The sequence below is a fragment of the Stegastes partitus genome, unplaced genomic scaffold, assembly GCF_000690725.1.
Source record: "Stegastes partitus isolate 25-593 unplaced genomic scaffold, Stegastes_partitus-1.0.2 Scaffold750, whole genome shotgun sequence".
NCBI lineage: Eukaryota > Metazoa > Chordata > Actinopteri > Pomacentridae > Stegastes > Stegastes partitus.
This window is the reverse complement of record NW_007578481.1, coordinates 120354-145271: the sequence shown is the minus strand read 5'-3', so window position 1 is coordinate 145271 and position 24918 is coordinate 120354. Positions and strand designations below refer to the sequence as shown.

Sequence of the window (24918 nt, the reverse complement as noted above, 5' to 3'; positions counted from 1 at the left end):
TTTCTGTGCAACACGAGCTGCTGATGCTTGTGTGTGTCTGTCATGTTTGTTTTTATTCTCACTTGCTCGGCTAATCTGTTACCTCTTTAAAACCATTAATTTAACATTAATCTGAAGTTGGATTATTTTACCGCCTGCAGTGAAAACCAGTCAAAAGCCATATATGTTCACCCACAGCGCGTCTGCCTGCTTCATGCTGCAACTTGCTGCCTCTACACTCCTATCTGCTCATCTTTGATGTGTGACCGGCGTGAGACAACGGGAGGACCTGAGCTCCGAGTAATGACAGGCCTCGAAAAGAAACTTTACACCACAGGCCAAAAAAAAAAAGAAAAAGAAAAAACCCCTAAACAATAGACGCCGCCTCCCTCCTCCTCCTCTGAGCTCTGCAGCCTCGTCTCTTTCTGGAAACCTCTTTCTTTCTTTCTGTCTGCTCTCTTTGACCATATAAGGCAGGAAATTAAAGCCAAAGCTCATTGGTGGACGAACGCAGGTAGAACTTTCACCTTGTTTGGGATGTGATGTAGCAGATCATGACCTTTTCTTTTGACTTCATTTATATTTAATTAAGTTAGATTTGAGCTTGTTTGTACAGGACACCCCAGTGGACTGACCCCCTGTAGGTTCTATGTTTGTACCAACACCGGACTCACTGAGCTGCCACGAGAACAGTTAAACTCCAATATTTTAACACATAGTCTGGGTTTCTAGCAGTCCTACGTGTTGGTCTACATTTGATCCCCCTGTGCAGATCCATGTATGTGCTTTGTGTCATATTTCCACCTTGGACACATCAGCAGTGCCACACCCCTGCTCCTGTTGCAGGTACAGGCGAGGCTCCGCATTCCTACACATGGACCTCCAACGCTGGCATCATTCAACAATAGTCGCTCATCTGTTAATCTTTTTAGCACTTTTTAGAAACTGTACTGTAAAAAAAAGTAAAGTTCACTGGCTTTTATCAGGCCGAGCAAAGGACAAGCCGTATCTTTAAGAAGATGACTTTTGTACAGATTTTCCCCACGTATTACACAATATATCTAAAGAATTTGAGCTTTGTTTTGTCAATATTAACATGATTATATTGTTAATCACATCAGAAAACAGTGACAAGCAGAGCCACGGGGGAGTCTTGTTTGTTTCGTCTGACCAACATAAAAAAATGTAACTGGTTGAAAAACAAGAAAAGCAGCAAAACTCTGAGAAGTTTGAAACTAAAATATTTTGCTGGTTTGTTCTTTGCCTGATAAGTGATGAATCGATTCTCATCACTGTTGATGAACGATTCTTCTGTAAATCGACTCACTGGTTTATAAACCAGCTGTTTTCTTTGTAGTTACTGGATTTCTCTCCGTCTGCATTACACTCAGAAAACACAATTGCTCTACAAACCTAGTTTTTATTTTATTTCGCAACCATTCATGTAACTATGTTAGTAAATACTTTCTAGAGTGTATTATTGACAGCACATAGTCTGTCCTAAGGGAAGGTGTTCATAGATGGTTCATTTTCTGTCCGACTCCACACAGCAACAAATGCACAGGACTGATTTCTGCACTCAGTTTATTGTTATTATTCTGTTTTCCCCTGTTTTGTTAAACTACAGATAATTTAAATAAAGGGTCTTTTTTTTTTTAATTCTAAAAGCACGTTTTTTAAAAACGTGAATCCTCTTATAATAATAATATTTAAAAAAAACAACAACAAAACAGGCCAAAAATGGAAATAATGTCCACATCGACATAGATTTTTTATATATGGTGATTCATTCTTTTACAATGTTTTACTGACTTTTTAATTTACTTTTTTTTTTTTTTTTTTTACAATATATTATTAAGAAAATATGTTATATTTGAAAGATATTTGCCTTTACTTGAAATTAATTTTAAAAAAGTAAAAAAACAAACAAACAAAAACATAGCTTGAACTGTAATTTTACAAGTGTTCACTGTTGTGTCAAATAACAAATACAATCTAATAAAATCTTAGAATAAAAAATATTGTGCATGTTGACTGTAAAAAACACACCAAAAATTGTATTTCTATCACACAGACACAAACACACAAACACACACAAAAATATATATTACTTTCGAAAGATATTTGCTTTATTTGAAATAATGAATAAAAAAAATGTTTAACAAAAATGTCTGAACTGTTGTCTTGTGTCACATAAAAAATACGATCTAATCAAATCCTAGAATAAAAAATATTGAACATATTGACTGTAAAAAGGGCTGCACGGGGGGGCGGTGATTAGCCTCACAGCGAGAAGGTCGCTGGTTCGCGTCCCAGTGAGGACACCCTTTCTGCGTGGAGTCTCCCATGTTCTCCCCGTGCAGCGTGGGTTCTCTCCGGGTTCTCCAGCTTCCTCCCACAAGGTCCAAAAACATGTTGAGGTTAATTAGTGATTCTGAAATGTCCTGTATTTAAAACACACACACACACACACACACACACACACACACATATATATCGCATATTTTCCTGCCACTCTTGCTGATATATATATTTTTTCTTTGCATCGCATACAGATTTTTTAAACAACAAACAACAAACAAACAAACAAAAACAGCGCCTCTGCTTGTATTAAGTGTCCAGTTTTTGTAGCCACAGCTGCTACAACTTCAGCTTTTTCCGTGTTGCTCTTGAACGCAGCACCCAGGACGGAAGGGGGCGGAGCCTTTAACTTACCTGCAAAAAATAAAACAGGGCGGATCAAAGGTGCGGAGCGTCCATCCTCAGCGAGCCCCACCTGAGCAACTGCACCGCCTGAGCGGAGACTCTGCAGACACCAGAACCACGACCAGGACAGGGTTTTTCTTTTTCTTCTTCTTCTTCTTCCTGAGCAGCTGCTGGTTTGTGAACAAAGTGTCGTCGAGCAGAACTGAGCTGCTGCCAACACGGACACAGGAGGAGCTTCACCCACAGTGCCTGCAGCTGAAAACCAGGTGTGTGTTCTCCTTTTTTTTTTGTTCTGCAGGTACACAGAGCTCTGTGGGTCTAATCTGTACTCCAGCAGATAGGAACGATTATGAGCTCATTTTTAATCAGCTTAAATTTAAATCAATTAAGTTCTTGATGATGAGAAATGAGGCGCAGCTGAGAACAAGCTCAGGTGACTGCGCATGCTCCATTGATCAGCGAATATTAGTGCAGTGTGTCAAAAAGAATTTCAATCAGGAGTTTGGCTCGGTCAAGACTGATAATTTAACACTCTGCTCACACCAGTATAACCAGTAATCAACCAGTTTGGAACCTCTGTAACCATCACTTTAGGCTCAAACGCTTCACCTGTGTGACAACTTTGATTGGAGGGTTTCAGGTTTCCCTTATTTCCAAGGAATTGGTAAAAAAAAAAAGCACAGTGAGGCCAACAGGAAGAACAGGCCCATCCTCTGGTGTGCATCAGATTTCTATTTTCTTGTTTTTCTTACTTGCGGTGCAGTTTGTTCGTCTGATGACTGACATGACTTTTTTTTTTTTTTCTTTGATTAACCAACCTGCACACACCCAACTGCTGCTGCCTTCAGGGCACATAATTGGCATGAAGTCACAAAAGACTACCGTCTTTCATGAATTATCAGCTTCATCTTTCAAAGGCCACCGCAGCTGATGTTTGTGTTCCTATGCGTGACTTGCAAAAGTTAGTTTGTTGGTCATAATGCTGTCTTCCTGTTTTGGACATCAAACAGAACTGCTGCTGCCATAAAGTCATTTGAGGTGCTGCAGAAACGCCCACTAAGTGCAGCTCTCATTAAATGTTGTGCCAAAAAATGAAGTGCAAACAACTTTCCTACTCGGTCCCTCAAGTCTCTCAATCAAACATCTTCTAATCCCTGAAGTCAGTGTTGCAACGTTGTCGCTGTCTAAACAGTCGGCCGGCCGCGTCAGGCTGCAGATGGCAGGACTCGTGCTCTCTGAGTTAGGTAAGAACCTGGATAAAGCAGGGATTGACCGTCAGCCAAGAACAGGACAAGAGCAGGAGAATGGAGGTGCTGCTGAAAACGTGCCGAAGAACACAAGAGATTAAACGGATCCATGCAGACAATAGGAACGTCCTGAAGGTTAACAGGTTTTGGGGGGAACATCTGGTGTGGTTCGGCCTCCAGATGTGGTTATTTTTGAGAGAGGACGTGTTGGTTCGTTCAAGTGGTAGGAATCGATACGAGAAGAGTGCAAGAGAGGATTTCTGAATTACAGGGTGTCACGATGTGCCAAGACAGAGTTTGTGCAACTTCCTGAGGAAGTTGGCCCATATGGATCGCTTCACCGTACATGTGAACATCACAAGTTCAGGCTGTGGTTTCAGGGGGTGTTGATAAAAGATGCGTTTGGTTGCTTGTATCCAAACTGTACGTGTCGTTTTCTCTGTTTGTGCTGCAGCTTTAAACGCCCTGCAGGGTTTCACGGTAAAACCAGAAGTAATGTCAGTGTGTTCCTCCTCCTCCTCCCCCACTGATCTTAAAGAGTCTGAGCACATAATGAACTTAAGAGAGACACAGATGACACCTTGTGCACTGATCCCTTTATCCCTCGCTCTATAAACACACTCACACTCTATCTGTGTCTTTATCTCCCCCTGAACTCACACACAGGCGCTCTGCTGCTGCTCATAGAGCATCCTCGGCCTCCTCTCGCGAGAATCAAATCGCAGAAGAGGAAGTTTTCTGAGGTTCATTTATGGTTTTGGGGGCTCGATAGATAAAAATCGACACGTGTGAAGCCTTTAGGACTGATAAGTGCTGATGTTCCTGTGAGGCGACATCATTTATAGTTTTCCTGTCTATATTATCTACATCTACAGAGCAGCTTGTAATAATTCAGATCCTAATTGTCTGTCTTGAATGCAACAAATGCTGCTGAATCCTCTTCATTTTTATGCATTAAATTTAGTTATTTGCATGATTTGGAGCAGTTTTTACAGCCACGTACCCCCAGTGTGTTTATTTTAAATGAATCTGATCATCTCTGATTCTTTTAAGTTAATATTTTCGACCTGGATTCGTAAAATGAATCTGACAAGACGGAAAAAAACACATTAATGCTGCAGAATCTATGTTCACGTTCTAGTTTTGGCTTTTTTTTAAAAAACAAATTACAATCCATTCAAGAAACTTATGTCACTAATTTGATTTGGGGTGAAACCTGCAGGCAAAGCTTTATTTTTTATATTATTAAAAATTTTAAAAAAAAATGCCATGGCATCTGGTTGCACAGAGATAAAGAGCATTTTTGTTTTATGAAATAACCTTTTGTCACAAACTCTTTTGACATTATTCCCAAATGACCTTTAATATCAGAATCAATAAGCTCTTCTTTTCTAATAACCGTTATCATTCATCCAATTGTTTCATAATTACATTCTTGTCTTTAAATGACCATGAATCACTTCAAACTCTTCATGTTACTGCTGCTGGTAAAAGCTTCATCCAGGTGATGATTTTATGTTTTTTTTTTTAGGCCATTTTTACTTTTCCCAGTGCAGCACACAGTGTTTCTGCAGGGTGTGGTCGGGAAATAATGACATTTCTCTCTCTGCCTGGGCTTGTTTCAGCATTCCTTCCTGCCTCTCTGCCTGCAAAGCAAAGCATCCCTCAGCCGACCTCCATCAGAAGCGGCTTAAACTGCTGTAAAAGAGCAGAATGATACGCGTGTAATAGCTTCATTAAACCAGGTGGAAGTTGAGGAATTAAATGAAGGGCTGCAAGCAGGAGTTGGGAATTTGTGGAATTCTGCGTAATGAGTTGGTGAGGAAGGAATGTGGGCCAGGAAGGGAATAAAGGATGGACAGGTAGAAGACGCTCAGCTGGAAAGTGACTAATTGCTTCGTCTGATAGCTTTGAGCTTCACATCATTTAAAACTGAGCCCAACTTTCTATGATCCTTAAGGAACATAATGTGAAAATCGTCGCCTATTGTCTGTTTTAAGAGCTCTGGCGTGAAGTCGGGTTTGTAGGTCACGCATAAAGAGGCTTCATGTTCATAATAATACAGTGAACTTCAGACAGATGTTACCGAGACAACGATGTGCCCAAACCTGTTCCTCCCGACGGTTCAGTGAATTTCATCGCCTGGAACAGCGTTGTTTGTGAGTGCACATATACCTCAGTTATACTCATGTGAAAAGGCCAACACACCGACGTATCATCGCACATGAATGACGCAAGTGGCTCTTTACCTGCCGCACTGCACGCTGAGAAGTTAACGCCTACTCATTCGTTTCAACTTACGGCTTTTGGTTAGTCATCTGTGCAGCAGAATGGATGTCATAAAGCAACCGAGTACGCACTACTTTGGAAATGATAATGATCAGATGGAGAGTGAGCTCATAGGTCAGATATCACGAGTCGGGAATGAATTCTTCGCGAAGGGTTCGGTGAAGTTGTTGGACATTTTTGGGGGGACAGGATCCCGTTGTCAGACACATCCAAGTCTGAAATGACTTCCTAGAGGACAAGTGGTGGAGTTGTAAACGTTAAAGTCATATTCCAGCTTGCCAACAGCCCGTTTTCTTCTCTTTCTTTTTTATTTGTCATTTCAATAAAGCTGCATTCTAAAGTGGACTTTTACAGCCACCGATCAAAGGACTGTCTCTGTACCAGTCACACTTTCTGATGATTGTCTTTTCAAACCACATGTGACACAGATGTGGGTTCACACGACGGTTGAGAATTTGTCACCAGTTGATCTAAATTTAACACTTTTTTCTAACTGTAACAATAGAAGTAAAGACTTTTGTTTTTTCTGTAAGTCAGAAGAAATAAGAATCTGCATTCTGCCATTATATTTTCTCCCAACTTTACACTACGATTTCCTTAACATATTGCAGTCAAGTACAGTAACGGCATCACAGAGGACCGCAGAGTTGAACTACCTAAAGTTAACACCTCCACCAAGCTGCAGTTCTCTCACATAGTACTGGTCTTGATAAAGAGATGTCAGGAAGGACGACGTGCAGCAGAGAAGGTCCCCTGCTGAACTCAACCTATTGTACATTCATTGTCTGAAGCCTCTTCAAGTCAACAAGTGTTTAATCCGAGTCTTGATCAAACACACAGATGACTAACTGCTGGTTTTATAATAAACCTAAATACTGATTCTTACCCAGGAACAAAAGGCTTTTGTGCAGAATGTGACTCAGACTCCTGAGCGCTGCCGTCTGTCTGAGTTTATTATGATGCTTCAGGGGCTGCAGGGTGGTTAGCACCGTCACCTCACGGTTAGATCACGTCCCAGTGAGGACACCCAGGATCTTTCTGTGTGGAGTTTGCATGTTCTCCCTGTGCAGCGTGGGTTCTCTCCGGGTTCTCCGGCTTCCTCCCACACAGTCCAAAAACATGTTGAGGTTAATTGGTGATTCTAAATTGTCTGTAGGTGTGAATGTGAGTGTGCTTGGTTGTCTGTCTCTAAGTGTAGCCCTGTGATAGACTGGTGACCTGTCCAGGGTGTCTTCTGCCTTCACCCTGAGTCAGCTGGGATAGACTCCAGCTCCCCCATGACCCTGGTGAGGATTAAGCGGTGTATAGATAATGGATGGATGATGCTTTGATATTATCAACCTGCACTGTCACTGAGAGTTCACAGGATATTTTCTGTCTGTTGTACCTACTATTTTCCCGTCACACAAAAATGTAAAGTAACTGGATCCACATTGAAGCTGTCTGCTCTAAAACAATATTTTTTTTCTTGGCCCACGAGCAAAATGTCCACCATAGACAGTTAAGTTCTAATACATGAAAACACAAACTTCTCAGTGGAGATGTTCGTGATGTTCACAACAGTGATATTTAAAGCAGGACTGCTGTTTTGATTGCACCGCTTGATCCACAGTAAAAATATCAATCAGTTGAATCTTTTCTTGTCTTTACAAACTATTTCAACTCATCTTGAAAAATCAAAACTGTTCAAAATGGCTTTACATTTGTTTAAACTCCTCTCTTGCTCTCTCCCAAAGCTACCATGACGGACGCAGACAAGTTCCTGTATGGGGACCGCGGGGGGGTGAGCAACCCCCTGGCTCAGGCCGACTGGGCCACCAAGAAGCTGGTGTGGGTCCCCAGCGAGAAACTGGGCTTCGAGGCCGGATCAGTCAAAGAGGAGAAGGGAGAAGAGTGTCTGGTGGAGCTGGCGGACTCTGGCAAGAAGGTGGAGAATTTCTCTTCTAATTCTGAATCTGTTAAACTTTTAGCAGAATTTGTTAAATGTTGACCTGAACAGGCATGTTAACACTTTAATCCTCGTCCAGAAGCCCATCTGACAGGTGCCTTGTTTCTGTGATTCTCAGGTGAAGGTAAACAAGGATGACATCCAGAAGATGAACCCACCCAAGTTCAACAAGGTGGAGGACATGGCCGAGCTCACCTGCCTGAACGAGGCGTCTGTGCTGCACAACCTCAAAGAGAGATACTACTCTGGCCTCATCTATGTGAGTCTGGGTGTATTTACCTCTTGTCACAGGTCTCTCTTCATGGTGTTAATGCTCCTCTTTAACCGTCACATCTTCTGTTTTATGCAGACGTATTCTGGTCTGTTCTGCGTGGTCATCAACCCATACAAGTACCTGCCCATCTACACCGAGGACATCGTGAACATGTACAAGGGCAAGAAGAGGCACGAGATGCCTCCTCACATCTACGCCATCACCGACACGGCCTACAGGAGCATGATGCAGGGTACCGCCACTGCACTTTTGTAAAGAAAAATCGTATGTTTGGCAATGCTGGACGTTATTTGATAAAGTACACACACAGTGCAGAGACTCTGAGTGTGTTTACATCAACAGTAAATGCTGGGATGGTTTAAAGACTGCAACAGTGAATCATCTCCAAAAGTCCAAAGATGATTTTTTCAAACAGTTGTTTTTTTTGTCTGACCATCAGTCTAACATCCTGAGATATATAATTTATTTTTTCAAACAAATAGATGTAATCTTCTTAAATGAGCAGCTGGATCCAGAGAATAATTATTTTTGTTTGTGGTTTTTTTCTGCTGGTTGACTGAACAGTAATCGGTTCAGTTGAATTGCATACACACACATTTTCTGCCACACAACCCGCAGAGTCCAACAATCAACCAGCATGCGACCGAGCAAATTCCTTACCTTCACGTCAGCTGCTTTTGTTTTCTTTTATTTCAATTCTGTTTTTCCTAATCTGCATTCTCCTCTTTCTCTTCCTGTAACAGACCGTGAGGACCAGTCCATCCTTTGCACGTACGTCACTCTTTTCTGTTTGTACCGACTAATCTGAAGCATCTAGAGTCTCTATTTTTCTTAAATAAAAATGAGTAACGTATGTGGAAACTGTTGCTTGTAGTGATGAACCGTGACAGAGTTTCCACCTGAATCTGCAGCTGGATTCAGCTCAGCTACAATAAATGATGATATTGTGCTCTGTGCACTCTTAATGTGAGAATTAGCACATTTTCTAACAAATTGGTCTTAAATAGTGTTGATATCAGTGTATGTATATTGTTTCTCAAGTGTCCATTATTGTTGTAGATTTAAAGCTGCAGTGTGTATCTGTAGTCTCCCCCTGCTGATAGTGACAGCAATTACATAAACACTGTCAGTGTGTGCATGTGATGTATTATCATCCATGACTTTCTTTATTTTTTAATTTTTTTCTTAGACCAGAATCCTTCTTACGATTGCAGAATTCTTTTTTTTTATGCTGAGTATCAAAAACCTTTCTAGGATGCTCATAGGTCCCCCTGTAAAGCTCTGGCAAACCAATCAGTGCTTATTGACATTAAACATATTGTTTCCAGTGTACCAGCACGGAAATGTCGTCACAGACAGCAGATTTGTAGCTCTCGTATACTAGTAGAGACCCTTACGTTGCACAGATGGGATGAATCAGCAGTTTGGCTTCAATGTGACCATGACATTTATTTATATGTAAAAGTTCTGCCCTCCAACTTTAGGTTAAACTTTATTGTCCTTCTTTTTCCTAAAATACACACCCAACCACAAAACAGCTAGTCTTACTTCAGGCTCTGTTTAGTTGTATTTCTGTAGCTTTTGATCTTATCACATGATCTATATCGGCAGATAAAGTATGCACAGATACTGTGAAAGTGACTGTTAGATTTGATTTGTTGGTTTAAATAAAGAGATTCAGAGTTCATTCTTGACCTTAATATGTATTTCTGCACTATTAATTATCAGAATACTCTCCCTGTTTCATAGAAATGAGTCCTTTCTGAAGCATAATATGCGTATATATCTCTACTGTCTCTATAGTGGGGAATCAGGAGCAGGAAAAACAGAAAACACAAAGAAAGTCATTCAGTATCTTGCACATGTTGCCTCTTCATTCAAGTCCAAGAAAGACCAGGTCAGTGCTGCTTCAGTTTTTCATTCAAACAACCACGATGGAAACTTTCCAGTGTTTTTCTGTCCTCTGATCTTCTCCGCTGTCTCCTGCCTCCCTGTTCTTCCATCTGTATAATGTTGTGTATCTGAACAAGCAGCGAGGCGACTACTGAGCATTCCTGCTTCAGGCCTCGACCTGCCTGCCTCACCTCCGCGGTTACTTATATTGAAGCAGAAGGCAGATGTGTGTCTGCGTGTGTTTGTACTTGTACTACTATTCTTATATGTAGGTTATTTAACAAGACTTCACATGGAGTACCTCATAAATCATTTTTCTGACTCCTGAAGTGACACCAGGTTTCCTCTGCAGTTATGTAATTTTTGTGCTGAAGTTGGTATCAAATGTTTTGAACTATATCTTTTTTTTACCTTTTCTCCAGGGCAGTGCTGTGTTGTCACATGTGAGTTCATCTCTCTGACTCCATAAGTGTTCGTATTACACTACTAACAGAAAATGTTATTGTCTTTGTCTGGGTATTGAAGGAAATGCATTCCAGATTACTCAAAAATATGCCGTGGCTTTAAGGAAACAGTTGTACAGTTTGGGAAATGCCCGAGAAAGTTAATGCCGAGAGTTAGATGAAAAAGATGGAAAGACTGATACCACTGTCATGTTTGTGTGGTAAATATCAAGCTGCAACTAGTTGGCTTAGATTAGCACTGAGAGCTGAAACAGAGTCTTTGTTTAAAGGAACAAACTCCATCTAGCAGCATCATGTTTAATCTGTACAAAAGCAGAAGTGTACAAAGCAGGTTGACACATACAGTTGTGATAAAAAGCTTCCACATACACTTTTAAAGATTATGTATATGATGGCAGTCTTATGTTTCCAATGACTCCTTTTAATTCTTAATTTTCTGTGATGCTGCTGATCACATGGACAAAGAGAAGGCCTTCTGGAGGAAAGACCTGTGGACAGATGAAACAAAAATTGAGCTGCTTAGCCACAATGACCAGAAATATGTTTGGAGGAGAGAAGACGAGGCCTTTAACCCCAACCGGCCGTCAAGCATGGTGGTGGCAGTATTATGCTCTGGGGCTGTTTTTGTTTCAGCCTCTGAAACTGACGCTTTACACAAAGTAAATGGAACAATAAAGGAGGAGAATTAACTCCACAAGCTTTTGGGAAAACTTAAAATCATCAGCAAGAGGGTTGGGCCTTGGACGCTGTTGGGTGTTTGAGCAAGACGATGTCTTCAAACACACATCAAAAGCGGTAAAGAAATTGCTAAATCAGGCTACAATTAAAGTTTTAGACTGGTCCTCCCAAAGTCCCGACTTAAATCCCGTAGAGGACCTGTAGACTGTGCTGAAGAAACAAGTCTGTGTCTGAAAGCCAACAAATTTAGTTCATGTTCGCCAGTTCTATTCAGAGAAGGGTCAAAGATGGAGCCAGAAGCTTGTGGAAGCCTACAAAAAGCATGAGATATTTAGCCAAATATTAGCATTGCTGTGTCTATATTTCTGACTCAGCAGAGTTTTTCATATTTCCAGAGGACCTTTAATGAATCTATGAAGGAAAAAAAAAGAAAAATAAAGCATGTGTTACCATCGTAGAAAGTTCTGAGTAATAGGAGTCATTGGAAACTCAAGACTACTTATTATATACATGGTCTTTATAAGTGTATGTCAACATTTGTTCTCAACCTTAACCCCCATCATAAGTTTTAGATGAGTTAAATAGGGTCTTTAAAAATACTAAAAGTAGTTTTTCATTCAAAATTAAAAGTCTTGTATGAGTCCAGGGAATATCGAGGGAGATCTGCTGGAGTGTTATTACACCTGCGGCAGTAAAGCAGTCGAACGGTAACTTAATCTGAGGCTGAACTGCACTGAGGTGTTTGAACCCAGTTTGAGGCTACTGTAGGTGAAGGTTTCCCACTCCACCCACCACCTGTTTTTTTTTTATTGTTTGTCATCTGCTCAGGGCTGATTTTGTCATTGTTGGGTAGCTGTACGTATGTTGGGATGTTGCACTCCTGCATTTCCTTCAGGGCGTCTTGGCTAACCTTCCCGTGTGCTTCTTGTGTTGTCGTGTTTGTGCTTGCATGGACAGAGACGGCCTTACATGGTTTGGTGCTTGAGTGGGCTTGCCGTGCTGCGGGAATGTGAGCTGGAATGTGTGGAGTTCAGTTTTTACTTGTGTGTTTGTGTGTGTGAGCTGGTTGGGCAACAATAACATCCCCGGAAGTCATTCTTTTTCAACGTGTATTGGTTTTTAATAAGGCGACTGAGTCATTGCACATGTTTTGTGTTCACCAATGAAAGTTTGCCAGCGCTGCAAGAAAATGCATGATTTAAAGTCGCGCTTGCTTGGTTAATGTCCATGTAGGAATCACGATAAAATAATACTGAAGACTATAGTTTGGTCTGATGCTTGTTTCTGTCCGTCAGGGGGAACTGGAGAAGCAGCTGCTGCAAGCCAATCCCATCCTGGAGGCCTTCGGCAACGCAAAGACGGTCAAGAACGACAACTCCTCGAGATTTGTAAGGGCTGTTCCATTAGGTTTTATTACTGTTTTGTATCGCTACCTAATATTACGTGTGAAGCTCCAACACCTAGACCCTACACTTATCGTAATGCAACTGATCATTGCCCCCTCCTGTTATTAGAGCCTCCCTGTCTGGAAACACCCACATCCTTTGAGCTTCACTCTCCACTTTGTAATGTGGGCTGCCTTTTAAAAATCTGACAAGTCTGAGACGACAAAATCTAGATGACACCATCAGTGTGATTTTCTAAGATTGTAAAAAGTTCTCCAGAGCAACAAGGTATTAACCCTCTGAACTCCAAGCAGGTCATGGGCATTTTTTATTTTTTTGCTCCTGTCGCATTTTTACTCGCTTTGGGCTAATTTTTCACTGCGATAAAGTCCTGCACCGCTATGGAAACGGCACAACCATGACTAGAAGTAGAATTCACATTCTAAGGGCCTACTGGTGTTACCAAAACTGGGAAAAGATGGTGGTTCTACATGTTATAGATACTTTACTATTTATGCTTTTGTTTTCATACTTGTCCCCTGGGGCTGCAAGGTGGCTCGGTGGTTAGCACCGTTGCCTCGCAGCTAGAAGGTCGCCGGTTCATGTCCTGATGAGGACACCTGTGGGGTTTGCAGGGTTCTCCGCGTGCAGCGTGGGTTCTCTCCGGGTTCTCCGGCTTCCTCCCACAGTCCAAAAACATGTTGAGGTTATTTGGTGATTATAAATTGTGTGAGTGTGCTTGGTTGTCTGTCTCTAAGTGTGGCCCTGTGATAGACTGGGATAGACTCCAGCCCCCCCGTGACCCCAGTGAGGATTAAGCGGTGTATAGATAATGGATGGATGGATGTACTTGTGTCCTGTCTGCTCTGTAAAAACCCAGTCTGCAGTTCAGCTGAAAAGTCCGTAAATTTCTGTCACATGGCTGTCATTCACAGATGAGTCACTAATGGCTTCACAGTTGCATCAAGGACCACAGAATTTTTTGTTTTTTAGAGAATCTGGTTTATGAAAACGGTTAATTTTTTAGCAAATTATCAGAATTAGCTTCATATAATAAAGTTATTTTTATGCAATATCTACATTTTAAGGTGAGATTTGATTGTATTTTCGCAACAGGAAAATTGAACATCCTTCAGTTCTTTCTGTTTTTATCACTTCTGACTGATGAATGGTGTTTTTGTTAGTTTGGTTGTTTTTTTGTTTTTTTTAAACCCGCTGGCAAGTGTGGGGCTTCAGAGGGTTAAACAACTGTCTTAATGAGCAGCAGTTTCATCCCTATGATGGGTAAACTGAAATCAATGTGCAAAATTGATGTTGCATCATCTCAGAGTAATTCCTAAAAACATTAGTTTAGTGCTGCATATTGAAATGATTTGTTTTCTCTTTTAAGGGAAAATTTATCAGGATCAACTTTGACGTCAATGGATACATCGTTGGAGCAAACATTGAAACTTGTATCCTTTTTAAAAAGCAAGATGAGTAAAGGGTTTGTAATAAACCTCTGCACACAGAATCCTAGATGCAAAGCAGTGTTTCTATGCTGGGTTATCCCTGACACCATGTTAGTTGTTTATGATGGATTTGTGTAACATATTTCATCGGCAATTTGCACCATGTGAGCATAACACCCACTGACATATCAAAAGTATTAGAGCTAGTTTTTGACACTGGGCCTTTCTGTCAGAAGGGGCCTAAATGTCAGTTAAACATCATTAGAAGTGCAAACTTAGGTCCCAAATTGGAAATAAGTCCCCAGTTACATTTTAAAGATGCTGTTGTTCTGCTGCGCTCGCTTTTGTATCTGGTTGTCCTTGACTGAGATGTTGTCAGATCTGCTGGAGAAGTCTCGAGCCATCAGACAAGCTAAAGATGAGAGGAGTTTCCACGTCTTCTACTACATGCTGACCGGAGCCGGAGACAAGCTGCGCTGTAAGTACTGAAACCAATTTATTACAACACCAGAGCTGCGCGACAGAAAGCTGAAGTAGAGCGTTGCAACATGACTGTGGTTGCACTGACAGCTGAACATGACTTGCAGTTCAAGAGTCAAATTGATGCTTTCGACAGGAGTCTTTGAGAAATGTGTCTGACTACATCACAGATGGTTGACTTAAGAGGCCAAGATCGAGGTTCCTTTTTCTCTCATCGGTTTTCACACAGCGCCACCTGAAGCCACGTAGAGCCAACAGTCCCATGTCAACGCATGGCCCAAGTCTCTCCAGCTGTAAAATGGATTGGGTTGCTAAATAATAACTCTCCTTTCTTTTTCCTTTCCAGCTGAGTTGTGTCTGGAGGATTACAGCAAGTACCGATTCCTGTCCAACGGAAATGTGACGATTCCTGGGCAGCAGGACAAAGACATGTTCGTCGAAACCATGGACGCCTTCAAGATCATGAGCATCCCAGAGGAGGAAAGAATCGGTACCTGACCTCTGAGAGACTGCATTTTTTTGTAGTAGTTCCCAATAGTTAGTTGCAGATCTAGTTGGCTGTATATTTGGATGTATTAAGTTAGTTATTGACTAATTTAACATTCTTGAATGTAAAAAAGGTGTTTGGTTTTTTTTCATCTTGTTGTATATGACGAGTTTCTTCGGCGTATTTTATAATAGCACCAGATTAACCCTCTGATGCAGCTTTTTTTCCCCCCCTTCCCGTCCCATTTTGCCCCACTTTGAGCCCATTACTCACTGCAGAATAAAGTCCTGGGGCCTCATTTATCATGAGTGCATAGAGCGTGCCTTCGAAGGGATTTTTTTAATACGATGTTTTGTAGATTTTATTTATTTTTTTGTTAAAATGACATGATTTTAAGCTTAGACTGTTGGAAATCTGATGATTCTTTCTGTTTCTACAGTTTCTGCTCGTTTCTGCTGAATATATATATTCATTCTATATATTTTTAAGATAACATGCCTATCAAACAGAGGCTGACAAACATCATGCGAGGTTCTTTCCTCTGCAGCAGACTGATTTCTGCCGTTTCCTGCTCAGGTCTGTTGAAGGTGGTGTCGGCTGTGCTGCAGTTGGGGAACATGAGTTTCAAGAAGGAGCGTCACAGCGACCAGGCCTCCATGCCCGATGACACCGGTACGCACGTTTACACGGACACCATCATTATCGGCATCATCATCTTGTCCTGTGTGCATGCTGTCTGTCTCCCACCATTTTATCCATCATGCTCTGATATGATCCTCATGTTTCACCCCCAGCTGCTCAGAAAGTGTGTCATCTGCTGGGCATCAACGTGACCGACTTCACACGAGCCATCCTGTCTCCCAGAATCAAGGTCCGCATACCCACTAGTGCATTCCGCTTGTTTTAAAACAAATTATATGATATGTTTGCTGCATCTTCTTATTATAGCCACACAGTTTGAAATCCAAATGTTTTCTCATTTGAGAGACAGCTTGCCATCCAAACTGAATCGTTTAGTTTCCAATGATGGCTTTATTATGCACATCATAAAATCAGAGTATTTCTTATTTTCCAGGTTGGCAGAGACTACGTCCAGAAGGCCCAGACTCAGGAGCAGGCAGAGTTTGCTGTCGAGGCTCTGGCCAAAGCCTCTTACGAGAGGATGTTCCGCTGGCTGGTCCTGAGAATCAATAAAGCTTTGGACAAGACCAAGAGGCAGGGAGCTTCTTTCATCGGCATCCTGGACATCGCTGGGTTTGAGATCTTTGAGGTGAGGTGTTCAGGGCTCAACAGATGTGAGCTGAAACTTTATGTTTGTGGTCAGAGACTCTGTGTTAGCTTTGTGCAGAGTTTAACACCATTTTAAGACCTTTTTTTAATGAAAGCAACAAAAAGATGGATGAGTTCTTATTTTGATGTGTTTCACGTGTTGTGATGTTTATTTGGGCTAAGCATGTTTCACATTAAGTGGTTGAGCTTGATTTCAATACATTCATTTTGCAGCTACAACCAATTCTGACATTATTAATCATGAATGTAAAGATTGTTCGACAAACTATCAGAAAATAGTTGGAATTCAGACATTTTTGATCTGACAATGTCCTAAAGCCAGCCCAAAACAACTAAAATATTTACATTTGAGAGGCTGGAACAAGGACAAAACTTGGTTATAAAATTAGTAAAACGGTTTCTCAGTTGTCTGCCAGTTGACAAATAAACTAATAGCATCTTGATTTCTCTCCCACAGTTGAACTCGTTTGAGCAGCTGTGCATCAACTACACCAACGAGAAGCTGCAGCAGCTCTTCAACCACACCATGTTCATCCTGGAGCAGGAGGAGTACCAGAGGGAGGGCATCGAGTGGAGCTTCATCGACTTCGGCCTCGACCTGCAGCCCTGCATCGACCTCATCGAAAAGCCTGTAAGACGTCTCCCAGCTGTTCTTCCTCCTCAGGGCTCGTAGAGTAACGCCAGCTGTGCCTGTCTCGACCTGGACTGACACCTCAGATTATTAGTCACAACCTTTCGACAGACGTCACAGTATTTTCTGCAGCAAACAGTTGTGTCATACAGGTTGAGACACGTAGCATGACAAAGATTAAACTCCGTCTGGATTCCTCTGGGCTGCAGACTGATGATTGTCCTCTTGGTCACAGGCCGGTCCTCCAGGCATCCTGGCTCTGCTGGATGAAGAGTGCTGGTTCCCCAAAGCCACAGACAAGAGCTTTGTGGAGAAGGTGGTTCAGGAGCAGGGAACGCACCCCAAGTTCCAGAAACCCAAGAAACTCAAGGACGATGTAGATTTCTGCATCATGCACTACGCTGGGAAGGTCAGACAGCAAGTTTGTGGTGTTAAAATTGTCACGTTTTTGATGATTGTTCAATTTATTAGTGTTTTTCTTTTACACTTGCCAGCCCAAAGAAAACACGTTCCCTAAAAAAGTGTTATAAATGAGCGAAGTTTTCCTTTTTCTGTCAGTATCCCATCACCCCAGATGGTTCCATGTTCTTATAGAACAGAAAACCAGCAGAAGTTTAAATTCTGCAGTGATGGAAAGATACTTGGATCCTTTTAAATGTAGTTAGGAGAAAATTCAAACACTCAGACACAAGTTAAAGCCAGTAAAATCACAGAAGACTGCTCAAAAAAGCAGACAGTTCTTTATCTTAATGGTTTCTTCTCTGATGAATTCTGTAATATTCTAACATTTTTTTCAAAGTCATCATGTCATTCAAACCCACCAACAGTTTTTTTTGGTTCAGAGCATCAATCTCAAGCTACTTGCTATATGTGTCATCAGTTTACTGGAGTAAAAAGGAAATTATTGTCTACCGAAATGATAATAGTGAAGTATAGTATCTGACAGTTACACTGAAGTATAGTACTTGAGTAAATGTACTCACTTTTAGTCACTAGATGGTGGTAAAATAACAACGTACAGCTTTGACTGAAATCTTAATATACAAAATTTGGCTCCAATTTCTTTCCAAATGTAATTTATATAATTTGCAGCTTAAAGTCAATGTCACAAATATTGTGTTTCAGAATAAGATGCGGCATTAAACCGTTAAATTAAAGTAACCATGTTGTCCTGGTAGCCTCAGCTTCATTTCAAACGTCTCCTCTGCAGGTGGACTACAAGGCAGATGAATGGTTGATGAAAAACATGGATCCGCTGAATGAATGTGTGGCCACTTTGCTCAACCAGTCGACAGACAAGTTCACGTCTGACCTGTGGAGAGACAGTAAGTGGTGTAAATACATTTATCCATGATCTCATGCTGTTAAGATGGTTTTAAGCATCACGTGGTTGTAAATGGGACATCTGTTGACACGTGTTTTGATGTGAAATTAGACATTTTTCTGTGCCTCCTTCTGCCAAAGTGAACCAGAGAAAACCAAGTTTAAATTAGTCACCTTTATAATCTGCTGCTAATCCGATGTCAACACAAAGATGAGCCAATAGTAGAAGAATCGCTCAATGGTCCAACAGACAGTTATTTGTCATAAGAAATCAATGGAACATCCCAACAGCTAATGTCTTCTCTGCGTTCATCTTCACAGTGGATCGTATTGTTGGACTCGACAAAGTGGCAGGAATGTCGGACTCTATGCACGGTGCGTTCAAATCCCGCAAGGGCATGTTCCGTACCGTGGGCCAGCTGTACAAGGAGCAGCTGGGGAACCTCATGGCCACACTGAGGAACACCAACCCCAACTTTGTCCGCTGCATCATCCCCAACCACGAGAAGAAGGTACAACATAACCGTATTTATCAGCACTGCAGCTGTGCAGAAATCAATGCATAAGTGTTATAAGAGAACTAAAACTCACTTACATCCACGTGAACAAATCTTAAACTGCAATCTTTGTTTCCTCCTTCAGGCTGGTAAACTGGAGCCTCACCTGGTTCTGGACCAGCTCAGGTGTAACGGAGTCTTGGAGGGGATTCGTATCTGCAGACAGGGTTTCCCCAATCGCATCGTCTTCCAGGAGTTCAGACAGAGGTGAGTTTAGATTGATTCGTCTATAGCAATCATCCTACAGTGTTTTCAGACAAAACATTGAAGTGACACATTTTAATCATAACCTCTTTTTTAAATATCACCATTCTGATCAAAACCTTCTGGTGTCAGGCAGAACAAACATGTAAAATGGATAAGATCCAAAAAAAGAGAATCATTCCCAGTGACTACAAACAGAAGAGTGTTCAGGCCCAGTATTGAGATATAGGTTAGTTGAGTTTAGAGCATAACGTATCGTCACTGTAGATATGCACTTTTGGTCAGTTGAAGTAAAAGAAAAATAGAAGCCTCATTGCAAAGTGTGTAGACAACTGGATTGAGTAAAATAAAAGCTCCATTAGATACGTGTCAGACAGAAATGAAAAATGCAGCTGCAACAGTAAATGTACCTACAAGTGGAAGTTTAATTCTAAAATTAATCGTCCTCCTTAATCCTTATTTAGTAGAAGGAGTCAGACTACTTTAGTAATTATTGAATTCTGCTCGTCTCCCTCAGATATGAAATCCTCACTCCCAGTGCCATTCCCAAAGGCTTTATGGATGGGAAGCAAGCCTGTGTGCTCATGGTAAGAGCAAGATCAGTTTTAGAAATCATGATTTTTAAAACTGCCACTTTCAAGTCTTCTTTCACAAATCACTGAGCCTCTTCTCTCTTCTCCATATCAGATCAAAGCCCTGGAGCTCGACCCGAATCTGTTCCGCATCGGTCAAAGCAAAGTGTTCTTCAGAGCCGGAGTCCTGGCTCAGCTGGAGGAGGAGAGAGACATGAAGATCACCGACGTGATCATCAGCTTCCAGGCCTGGTGCCGAGGATACGTGGCCCGCAAGTACGAAGGATCACTTCATCTGATGCGTCACATTTACAATCGGCATCTGTGCATAATGGTTTGACATGAAGCTGTTGTCTGAATCGGTGTGATGATGAGAGATTTACTTTTCAACCTGCAGAGCTTTTGCCAAGAGACAGCAGCAGCTGACAGCCATGAAAGTCATCCAGCGAAACTGTGCAGCTTATCTCAAACTCAGGAACTGGCAGTGGTGGAGGCTTTTCACAAAGGTAAGCGGTTCACGAAGGAAGTGAAAGTTGGTCACATTTGTGACTGCGTTCGAAGAGCGAACACACTGATGAATGGTGCTTTGACTCCAACAAGTAATCCTGTTCAACATCATCAGCTTAACAGTTCAGAGAATGATTTTTGAAATGTTGTGAACTGGGAACAAAGCTGAGCAATGATTTCTGTGCTGCCAGGGATCAAAATCGATTACTTAGGTGGCAGTTAAAGGTTTCCAGCTGTGTGACATACAAAAGATGAGCAAAAATGCTTCATCTTGAACAGCTGACAAAAACTGGAAACAGCTCTTTTCATAACTGGAAGCACACGAAAACATGAGTGTAGCTGCAAGAAAATACACAATAATTTTAATTAACATAAGAGAAAACTGATTTATTTTCCTAAATTAATTGTTTTGTAATGATTTTAGTGTTTTCCAGTTTACTAATTATTCATGATGGTGTGATTTTGCGACAGAAAGTAAATGATGCACAAGACATTATGTTTTACCTGCAAGTCAAGTCCAAATCACTTTAAAGGTTTGTTTGCAGCTAATTTTCACAGGTCTGCTCAGACTTGGTTCTGATTTTTGTCTACATACCCTTAAGCTGCTGGTGAGTTACTGACATCTCAACCTTGCGGAAGTTGTAATAAAGCAAAGAAAGTAGATTTCATCAGCAGCAGTCTTTCACATGAGAGTGCTGTTTCATCTTCAAGAATATCTTTCATCTGTTTATCAAACATTGGGTCAATTTTTTTCATATTTATCCTCCAGGTGAAGCCTCTGCTGCAAGTGACCCGGCAGGAGGAGGAGATGTTGGCCAAGGAAGAGGAGCTGGTGAAGGTGAAGGAGAGACAACTGCAGGCCGAGGAGCAGCTCAAAGAATTCGAGACCAAGCAGCAGCAGGTAAAAGTCAAAGTGAAGGAAGCTTCAACTTTGAGCAGTCTTTGATAAAAATCTTCGAGAAAATGTCAAATTTAGCTCTGCGTTGGGTTTTCTCTTGTGAGATTGTTGCAGCATTAATATCCTGCATGAAAGGAAATAATTCATAAAAAAACAAGCATCATTGTGACAGATTTTCTTCTGAATGATGCAGCGCTGAGATTTAATCACCTCACTCTGACTCTGACCCTCCTCTACTAGCTGAATGCCGAGAAGTTGGCTCTTCAGGAGCAGCTCCAGGCAGAGACGGAGCTCTGTGCAGAGGCTGAAGAGATGAGATCTCGACTGGCCACCCGGAAACAGGAGCTGGAGGAGATCCTGCACGACCTGGAGTCTCGCCTGGAGGAAGAGGAGGAGAGGGTCACACAGATGCAAACCGATAGAAAAAAGATGCAGCAGAACATCACGGTCAGTGAAGTCCCGATGACAGAATTTAAGATGTGATGGGGAAAAAAAAAAACAAGATGCGTGTTTGTTGTAAACGCTGATTGTTTGTGTTGTTCATCCAGGAACTGGAGCAGCAGCTGGACGAAGAGGAAGCAGCCAGACAGAAGCTCCAGATGGAGAAAGTCACCACGGATGCCAAATTGAAGAAACAAGAGGAGGAGATCATGGTGCTGGACGACCAGAACAGCAAACTCAACAAGGTCTCGTGCAGCGTGTTAATCCAGACCAGTACTGATCAGTTCACATGCATCACAAACATCACAAACCACTGCAGCTGAGACAACAAGTTAAATATTTGGTTTTTATTTTTGTATACTTCAGGAGAAGAAGCTGCTGGAGGAGAGGATCTCTGAGTTCACCACCAACTTGACCGAGGAGGAAGAAAAGTCCAAAAGCCTGCAGAAACTCAAGAACAAACATGAAGCCATGATCACAGACTTGGAAGGTAATTTATTTATTTATTTTTAATGCTGTTCTAGTGTAAAGTAATTATTTGGTTGTTGCAGTTATTTCATGTATTTAAATTTTTTTTTACACAGATCGTCTGAGAAAAGAGGAGAAAGGGCGTCAGGAGTTGGAGAAGAATCGTCGTAAACTTGAGGGAGACTCCACTGAGCTCAGCGACCAGATTGCAGACCTCCAGGCTCAAATTGCCGAACTTCGAGCTCAGCTGGAAAAGAAAGAGGAGGAGCTTCTTAATGCACTGGCCAGGTCAGACCAACACACAGAGTTTGGTTTTTCCTGTAGTGAAATCGTTGGTAGGATGCAGAAGCAAAAATGACACCCCTGCTCTAGATCATCTTTTCCATGGGCACAGAGTAGCTGTATGTCGATCTCACCTCTTCTCTTCACCACAACTTCAGGATTGAAGAAGAGGCTGCAGCTAAGAACACGGCCCACAAGAAGATCCGGGAGTTGGATGCCCAGATCTCAGAGCTGCAGGAGGACCTGGAGCTGGAGAGGCAGGCTCGCTCCAAGGCTGAGAAACACCGCAGAGACCTGGGAGAGGAGCTGGAGGCTCTTAAGACCGAGCTGGAGGACACTTTGGATTCAACTGCAGCACAGCAGGAGCTCAGGTAACGGTCAGACTATTACAGTCCAACAAGTACTGGGAAAAATATATTACCTGACAAGTTCTCAGTCCTAAAAATTCTTTTTAACGTACACTTACCATTTAATTTGCACTTAAATGCCTGAAATATTGATATAATATTTATTACACTAGGTTGCTTCTTAAAGCAAACTTTTATTGGAGAACCTTTCCTGATTTTAGGTTTTTGTTTTCTTTGAATTATGTTTTTTTTTTCTTCTTTTAATAATGTTTATGTCTTCGAACATGATGTTGGTTTACTTGTCTTTTAAATTCTAATGAGTTTGACTTGTCTGTTTCATTTAGAAGCACTTTGTATGCTGTATAAATTAAGATTATTATCATTATTACTATTATTGTAGTCATTGTCATTGATGCTGTTGCTGTTACTGTTAATATTGTCCTTGTTATTTATTATCGTTAGCATTAGTTTGGACATACTGTATGTTGTTGGATGATAGCTCACGTCCACATGAGGTTTACAAGGAGACACCACATGGAAATCAGCTGTTTCAACTCATGTCCTGTGAGAGTCACATCTTGGCCTTTATTATTTAATTTCTTTTTTTGATTTCATCCACTCAGGTCCAAGCGTGAGACGGAGGTCACCCAGCTGAAGAAGACGCTGGACGAAGAGGCCAAGCTTCACGAGCAGCAGATGGCCGACATGAGACACAAACACAATCAGGCGTTTGACGAGCTCAACGAGCAGCTGGAGCAGGCCAAGAGGGTAATGAACGGTGTGGTCGGAGGAGAGAAAGGTGCCACAAAACGCTCCCAACAACACCGGTAACACGAGTCGTATGTGTCGCTCCTGCAGAACAAGGTGTCGGTGGAGAAAGCCAAGCAGGCCCTGGAGAGCGAGTGGAACGAGCTGCAGATCGAGCTGAAGACTCTGACACAAGGCAAAGGAGATTCTGAGCACCGTCGCAAGAAGGCCGAAGCCCAGGTTCAAGAACTGCAGGTTAAATTTGGAGAAAGTGAGCGACAGAGGCAGGAGTTCTCCGACAAGATAACCAAGATGCAGGTACGCATGGTTGGACTGAGAATGAATGAATGAATGCAGAGTTCAAAGATGCATTTGACATGAAGGATGCATGTGATGATATTTCTGTAAGGAGGGAACAAGTGGTTGATTGGACGGAGTATGGAAACATAATTGTTCTTCTGTCTGGTGTCTAGTCGGAGCTTGACAACGTAAACAGCCTCCTGAGTGAAGCAGACGGCAAGAACATCAAATCCAGCAAGGACCTTTCCTCTGTGGAGTCTCAGCTGCAGGACACACAGGTACTAACATAAACACAGGCTTGTTTATTACTACTGGTGGTAAGTGTATTATAATCTCAAATGATATCTGTTGCACAGCTCAGCAACAGGCTAATATGTGTTATGCTTTATCACACAACTGACTGAATTTACATCATATTTGCTCTCATTTCTCTCTGAAATCTGAACACACAGATGTGATCCACAAATTTCAAAAAATATTAACTAGAAATCTGTTCAGAAAAGCTGCATTATGGTTGTACATAGTAGAAAAAAAGGCACTTATACCTTCAGATTTTACCCTGTAGTGATCATGTTTGGAAGTTTACTTCGTGATTAAATAAAAAGTAATCCAGTAAATCAATGGTATCACTGCAAACAGAGCTGATAATGGCAGATTATTACCTTCTGTGATGCAATTTCTACAAAAATCTAAACAAGTATTTAGGCTGAACAGCAAGTGCACGAGACTGACAAAAACTGAGCCAAAAGTGTCTGATTCGAAGATTGCTTTTCTAAAGTTGAGATGTTTCCTTCACTGAACTCCAGGAGCTGCTCCAGGAGGAAACTCGGCAGAAACTCTCCCTGTCGACCCGCCTGAGGCAGATGGAGGACGAACAGAACAGTCTGCAGGAGTTGCTGGAGGAAGAGGAGGAGAGCAAGAAGAACGTGGAGAAACAAGTTACCACTCTGCAGGCCCAGGTCAGTCAACATAGCATTCAAGAGAGTTGATTTAGTCTTAGATCAGTAGGGGACACATTCAAACACATTGTGAACAAATGCATTTTCAAATATCTGAATAGGATTAATCGT

At 41.7% G+C, this 24918-nt stretch overlaps 1 protein-coding gene across 1 annotated transcript in view; it reads left to right on the top strand.

The window, feature by feature from the left end:
- The first annotated feature begins 2716 nt into the window (after window positions 1-2716).
- LOC103364461 (myosin-9-like) overlaps window positions 2717-24918 on the top strand; it is a 32859-nt gene continuing 10657 nt past the window's right edge. The window contains exons 1-32 of the mRNA XM_008291591.1: window positions 2717-2951; window positions 7958-8148; window positions 8288-8428; window positions 8519-8675; window positions 9187-9214; window positions 10247-10340; window positions 10759-10779; window positions 12774-12866; window positions 14254-14317; window positions 14694-14792; window positions 15141-15284; window positions 15858-15953; window positions 16076-16152; window positions 16357-16551; window positions 17029-17202; window positions 17438-17611; window positions 18413-18527; window positions 18847-19037; window positions 19168-19289; window positions 19804-19873; window positions 19974-20134; window positions 20256-20364; window positions 21135-21266; window positions 21504-21710; window positions 21812-21949; window positions 22071-22194; window positions 22289-22460; window positions 22613-22825; window positions 23425-23569; window positions 23660-23866; window positions 24022-24126; window positions 24655-24807. Coding sequence (XP_008289813.1) covers window positions 7963-8148; window positions 8288-8428; window positions 8519-8675; window positions 9187-9214; window positions 10247-10340; window positions 10759-10779; window positions 12774-12866; window positions 14254-14317; window positions 14694-14792; window positions 15141-15284; window positions 15858-15953; window positions 16076-16152; window positions 16357-16551; window positions 17029-17202; window positions 17438-17611; window positions 18413-18527; window positions 18847-19037; window positions 19168-19289; window positions 19804-19873; window positions 19974-20134; window positions 20256-20364; window positions 21135-21266; window positions 21504-21710; window positions 21812-21949; window positions 22071-22194; window positions 22289-22460; window positions 22613-22825; window positions 23425-23569; window positions 23660-23866; window positions 24022-24126; window positions 24655-24807 — 4107 coding nt within the window. The 5' untranslated portion in view covers window positions 2717-2951; window positions 7958-7962. The remainder of the gene's footprint in view (window positions 2952-7957; window positions 8149-8287; window positions 8429-8518; window positions 8676-9186; window positions 9215-10246; window positions 10341-10758; window positions 10780-12773; window positions 12867-14253; window positions 14318-14693; window positions 14793-15140; window positions 15285-15857; window positions 15954-16075; window positions 16153-16356; window positions 16552-17028; window positions 17203-17437; window positions 17612-18412; window positions 18528-18846; window positions 19038-19167; window positions 19290-19803; window positions 19874-19973; window positions 20135-20255; window positions 20365-21134; window positions 21267-21503; window positions 21711-21811; window positions 21950-22070; window positions 22195-22288; window positions 22461-22612; window positions 22826-23424; window positions 23570-23659; window positions 23867-24021; window positions 24127-24654; window positions 24808-24918) is intronic.